Source organism: Camellia sinensis, chromosome 6, assembly GCF_055761805.1.
Source record: "Camellia sinensis isolate YWXY chromosome 6, ASM5576180v1, whole genome shotgun sequence".
Classification (NCBI taxonomy): Eukaryota; Viridiplantae; Streptophyta; class Magnoliopsida; order Ericales; family Theaceae; genus Camellia; species Camellia sinensis.
The window spans coordinates 93,583,636-93,590,194 of NC_138966.1; the positions used below are offsets into that span (position 1 = coordinate 93,583,636).

A 6,559-nucleotide genomic window follows, 5' to 3' on the forward strand; every position below is an offset into this window, starting at 1 on the left:
CAGATACGGATATTGGTATTGCATTCCTTCTTCTTTTTCCCAAGTAGCTTCAGTCCCATAATGTTCTTTCCATTCAATTTTCACCGTAGGGATTTCTCGATTTCGCAGTTGTTTCACTTGCCGATCCAAAATCCGAATTGGTCTTTCTTCATAAGTCAACTTATCACCCAACACAATTTGGTGGTAATCAATAACATGAGACGGATCCGGAAGGTAGCTTCGAAGCATAGAGATGTGGAACACGTTAAGCACTTGACTCATACTTGGAGGAAGAGCAACTCGGTAAGCCACAGAACCTACTTTCTCCAGAATCTGGAATAGACCAATATATCGGGGTGTCAACTTACCCCTCTTACCGAACCTTAGATGCCCCTTCATCGGGGTAACCTTCATAAAAACATGATTACCCACCTCAAATTCCAAATCTCTCCGTCGATTGTCCGCATAACTTTTTTATTTACTTTGGGTGGTTTTCAGTCTTTCTCTGATAATTTGAACCTTTTCTGTTGTCAACTGAACAATTTCAGGCCGTAACAATGCCCTGTCTCCAACTTCAGTCCAACACACGGGGGAGCGACATGGTCTGCCATATAGAGCTTCATAGGGTGCCATTCCAACACTCGAATGGTAACTATTATTGTACGCGAACTCTACCAACAGTAGATGAGTTTCCTAACTTCCCTGGAAACCCAGAACACATATTCGGAGCATATCTTCTAATGTCTGTATCGTTCTCTCGGATTGTCCGTCTGTCTGAGAGTGGAAAGTTGTACTAAACTTTAATTCTGTGCCCATTGCTCCTTGTAGGCTCTGCCAGAATCTAGATACAAACTTTGGATCTCTATCTGATACTATTGAAATCGGGACCACATGGAGCCTCACAACTTTACTTACATAGATTACAGCAAGTTTGTTCGCATTTTACTGAGTTTTCATAGGTAGAAAATGAGCAAACTTAGTTAACCGGTCTACAATGACCGATACAGAATTCATACCCCGAGGAGTCTGTGGTAACCCTACAACGAAATCCATGGTCAGATGTTCCCACTTCCATTCCAGGATTGGAAGGGGTTGCAATAACCCTGCCGGTCTCTGATGCTCTGCCTTTACTTGCTGACATTGCAAACATTTGGAGACGAAATCCGCCATGTCCTTTTTCATATTTGGCCACCAAAAATTTTGTTTTAAATCCTAATACATCTTAGTGCTCCTAGGATGCAATGAAAATCTCGAGGCATGCGCTTCTTCCATCAATTTCTGTTTGACTTCTGACACATTGGAAACGCATAATCTGCCGTGAAATTTGAGTACTGAATTCACCAAATTGAATCCCGAATTCACCATATCCTCTTCAGAGTTTCATCCTCCATCTGACATAGTTTGACTTCTTCAATTAATGTCGGTTGGGCCATCACTGCTGCTACTATGGCCTCCCGTTCATGCACCACAAGGTCTACATTCATTTTACCCAATTCAACCAATAACTCTCTTTGTTCCGCAAACAAATTCGCCAAATTTCCCATACTTTTTCGACTAAGTGCGTCTGCTACCGTATTGGCTTTACCAGGATGGTAATGGATCTACAAATCATAATCTTTAATAAGTTCTAACCATCGCCGTTGTCAAATATTCAACTCTTTCTGAGTAAAAAGGTACTTGAGGCTCTTATGATCAGTATAAACTTCACAGGTAGTCTTATACAGATAGTGCCGCCATATCTTCAAAGCAAAAACCACCGCTGCTAGCTCAAGATCACGTGTGGGATAATTCTTTTCTTGGGGTTTGACCTGTCGGGAAGCATACGCGATGACTCTTCCATTTTGCATAAGTACACAGCCGAGTCCTTTATGGGAAGCATCACTATAGATCACGAATCCTTCAGTATCAGATGGTAAAGCAAGAACCGGAGCTGTAGTTAACTTCATTTTTAATTCCTGGCAAGCAGATTCCTGATGTTCTGACCATTCAAACGCAACTCCCTTTTGAGTCAGTTGTGTAAGCGGTACAGCGATTTTGGAGAAATCTTGAACAAACCTCCTGTAATACCCGGCTAATCCCATGAAACTACGCACCTTCGTCACATTGGTAGGAGTTGGCCAATTCACAATTGCCTCAATCTTATGCGAATCCACAGATATGCCTTCCTTCGTTATCACATGTCCCAAGAATGCTACTTCATGTAGCCAGAATTCACATTTCTTCAACTTTGCATATAATTTCTTTTCTCGAAGTGTTGGAAGAATTAAACGAAGATGATTCTCGTGAGTTTCTGCATTCTTCGAGTAAATGAGGATGTCATCGATAAATACCACTACAAACTCATCCAGATAGGGCTTGAAGACACGGTTCATCAAATCCATAAACGCTGCTGCTGCGTTAGTAACTCCAAAGGGCATAACCAGAAATTCATAATGGTCGTATCGGGTTCGAAAAGCTATTTTCTCAACGTCGTCAGCTTTGACCTTCAGTTGGTGGTATCCAGACCGTAAGTCAATTTTCGAAAAGACTTGTGCCCCTTGTAGCTGGTCAAACAAATCATCGATTTGTGGCAATGGGTACTTATTCTTGGTCCTTACCTGATTAAGTTCCCTGTAATCTATACATAATCGGAGTGTTCCGTCTTTCTTTTTCACAAACAAAACTGGTGCACCCCAGAGAGAGACACACGGGCGAATGAACTCCTTATCAAGTAAATCTTGCAACTGAATCTTTAATTCCTTCATTTCAACTGGTGACATTCTATACAGAGTCTTAAAAATGGGTTGAGTTCCCAGCGCCACTTCAATTGTAAACTCGATTTCACGGTCTACTAACTCCCCCGGTAATTCTTCCGGAAAAACGTCCGAAAATTCACAGACAACTGGAATCATGTCAGTACTCCCATTCATCACTTGCCCTTCCAAAACACTGCATAAATACCCCTGACACCCTTTCTGAATTAATTTACAAACCTTTACTGCAGAAATCAAATAAGGTGGAGAAGTCACTCCACGTCCCTGAAAGGTAGATTCTGATTGTCCCGGAGGACGAAAACTGATTTGCTTAGTCAAACAGTTAATAGTTGCACAATATTCACTCAGCCAGTCCATACCTAGAATAATATCGAAGTGAGTCATGTCAAGAGGCAATAAGTTGGCATATACCCGGATATCCCCAATTAGGAGTTCACAAGCAAGGTATACAGAAGTACAGATCATAGAGTCTCCAAAGGTGAAGACACACATAGCATGTAAGATAATACTTCCATAGATTTATCTAAATTTTGAGCAAATAACTTTGACACAAAGGAATAGGTAGAACCAGAATCAAACAATACATGAGCAGAATGACCGTGAACAATAAATGTACCTGACACCACTGTTGCAGCATTTTGCACATCTCCCGGAACCAATGCAAACACTCTCCCATGTCTTGCGGGGTCTTTGTTATTAACAGGCTTGACAGCTGACTTGGTGTTGGGAGCTGGTGTAAACCCTACTGAACTTGTAGTAGCCCTACTTCCATTTTGTTGATTCCTTTGAGGACAATCCCTTACCAGATGACCTGTTTTGCCACACCTAAAACATGCTCCAGACAATCAATAGCAAGTCCCCCGGTGCTTCTTTCCGCATTCTGAACAAACAGGAATTGAATCTTGAGTAGAGGTGGAAATACTAGAAGTCCCTGAGTTTTGTTTCTTGCTAGGTGGAGTGGTTGACCCCTTTGACAATTGTGTGTTCTGCCTCTTTCATTTCCATTCGGAGATCCGATTTTGAGCAACAATGTTTCCTTCTGCTATAACAGCCCTCTCCAATACATCAACATAGGTGGGTAACTTTAACATGTTGACTTGGTCAAGGATAGAAGTCCGTAGTCCCCCCTCAAATTTTTGTGCTTTTTTATAATCTGTGTCCACCATATGAGGTGCAAACTGAGCTAATTCTGCAAATTGGGCTTCATACTCTACAACGGTCTTATTTCCTTGTCTGAGAGTTTCAAATTCTGTCACCTTCTTGTCTCGCATACTTTGAGGGAAGTACTTGTCATAAAATAGTTCCAAGAATTTGTCCCATGTCAAGCCTTGATGCACGGTTCTCGTAAGCATCCACCACCTCCGCGCTTCGTCTTCAAGACTGAAGGCAGTAAGTTGTACTTTTTGGGCTTCGGTACAAGGGAAAACTTCAAACAGCTTTTCTATCCCCAACACCCATGCTTCAGCCTTCATTGGTTCTATTCCTCTTTTAAACGATGGTGGCTTCATCTTCTTAAATTCCCTCGTGAGGGTAATAGTCCGGTCCTCAGCATGGAAATCCTATACCACAGGCGGAGGTACCGGTGGCGGTGGCGGTGGCGGTTGTGGTTGTGGCTGTTGTTGTTGTTGTCGTAGGGTCTCTGCCATTTCCAAGATCATTCTTTCCATTCTGTCCAACCGTGCAAAAGTAGCATCTTCTGAGTCTTCCATCCTTGTCCTCACCATATTCTACAAAACAATCATTTACAATATACACAAGAGATATACAATGGACATGGACCATAATCATTGGAGTTAGTAGATGTTACACATACAATCAACGTTGCCATCAATCTTTCCATATGCATTCAGAATATTATGCATGATGCCTAAGTCTTTTCTAGACATCCTATGGCTCAATGGATTCGTGTGTGAGATAGCAACTAGTGCTCTGATACCACTTGTCACACCCCCAAACCCGTCCCTAAAAGTTCGGGTATGATCACTTCAGAAACGGACATCAAAAACAATATGTATAACGTATGGGGCCTGAACGGAAGAATTTAACAACGTAAAGTAACATCCATTGAGCTAATATTAACATGCCAGGATCAAACACTTTATGACAGGTAATTTAGCGCATGGTAAACACATCCATAATTATATATATACAAATATACAAACCCACTCCTAAGTCTGAGGGTATAACAAAACCATGATAAGGGAAGTATATCATGTTTTACAACATCAGATAAAAGGTTCAGTGCACCAAGCTAAAAGCTCTGCAAAGATTCCACAAAACAAATGGGCTTCATTTAGGTGCCTGGACGCACTAACGTTGACAAAAGAGAAACGGGCATGACGGGTTAAGGCTGACTTGCAGGCTAGTTACCTACAGAGACAGACAGAACACGGAATGAGTGATGCTCAGTGAATAATAGTTCTTATAAAATTCAATAGTTAAATTGCATTATAATGTATACAAATGCAGAGGTTATGTGCTTAAGCTTATTCCGTAAATGTTTTCAGAACGGCCTTAGTCCTAGATTTCATACAGAGTGGCTTTAAGCCTAATAGTGTACAGAACGGCCTTAGGCCTAACAAAGTTTATAGATTGCCCTTAGGCCTAGCAGAGTTTATAGATCGGCCTTAGGCCTAGCAGAGTTTACAGATTGGCCTTAGGCCCAGATATCAACAGAGCAAAGTACTTTCAGAGTCGTACCAATGTACGCAGATTTTCCAATCATTTATAAATGCTAACGTAAATGACTCGCGAAGAACAGAGCGTTAATAATAATAATCATTAATGGTAGATAGATGTACAACTACGGTACTAGTAGTTCCTCCCGTGTTGTGACCTACACACATGCACAACTCATAAATTAGTTCATTTTCCTTTTTAAATCATTTTTTTGATTCGTTTCGCTTCGAATGAATTTACAAACATTTAAAGGCATCAAATACAGATTTTAATAATATCAGAGGGTCAAGCACGTAAAACGAAGCAAGCAAGATTTCTTAGCATAGGCCGCACGTGCGGCTGTGAGCCCTGCACGTGCGACAGTGGTTCCCGCACGTGCGGCTGTGAGGTCCCGCACGTGCCTTTTTTCCAGTAGCCAAATCCCAAAATCCCCCGTTTTCTGCACGTGCGACTATGAGCCCCGCACGTGTGACGATTCTGCCTTGTTTGTGCAGTCCGAAATTCAAATAAACACCTAACTTGGTAGACATCTTATATTGCTCAAAATAGGTAAATTTAGCATAAGAATATGGCTCAACAACATCACATAAATATGGATCACAAGTTCAATCAAGCCTTCATTGCTCTCAAATCTATATACACAATTCATTCCCTCCAAAGTTCTAATTATTTTTGAGTTCACTTAAACATATACATACATATATATATATATATATATATATAGCCATCTAATCACATAATCCAATACATAAATGAGTTCCCACATGAAATAACAAGGAAGCAAGATGCAATTTCTTCATATAGTTCAAATTACTTCCCAAGACAACTATATGGTAAGTACAACTTCCCAATTAAATAATGATCACATACAACACTTCAACCCTAAACCCTAGCTCACCCAAATAGAAGGGCATGTTTACTCAAATCCAAGAAAGAGTTTATTTAAGGTGAAGTTTACATGCCTTGAGCTTAAATTTCCATAAACCCTCTCAAATCCCCCAATCTTCCTCCTTGTTGAACCACCCCTCTTCCTCTTTAATTCACCTCTTCAAATTCTCTCTCTCAGGAGATATTTGTGTAATGGCTCTCAACCAAATGTTTAAAGAACATAGATATAAATATAAAAGGTGAATAAGGATGAAATTCAA

At 40.8% G+C, this 6,559-nt stretch overlaps 1 protein-coding gene across 1 annotated transcript; it reads right to left on the reverse strand.

The window, feature by feature from the left end:
* Positions 1 to 3,727: 3,727 nt before the first annotated feature.
* Positions 3,728 to 4,240, reverse strand: LOC145793422 (uncharacterized). Its single transcript, XM_082876248.1, has one exon. It carries the CDS (start codon positions 4,238 to 4,240, stop codon positions 3,728 to 3,730), a length of 513 nt encoding a protein of 170 aa, XP_082732374.1.
* Positions 4,241 to 6,559: the final 2,319 nt, after the last annotated feature.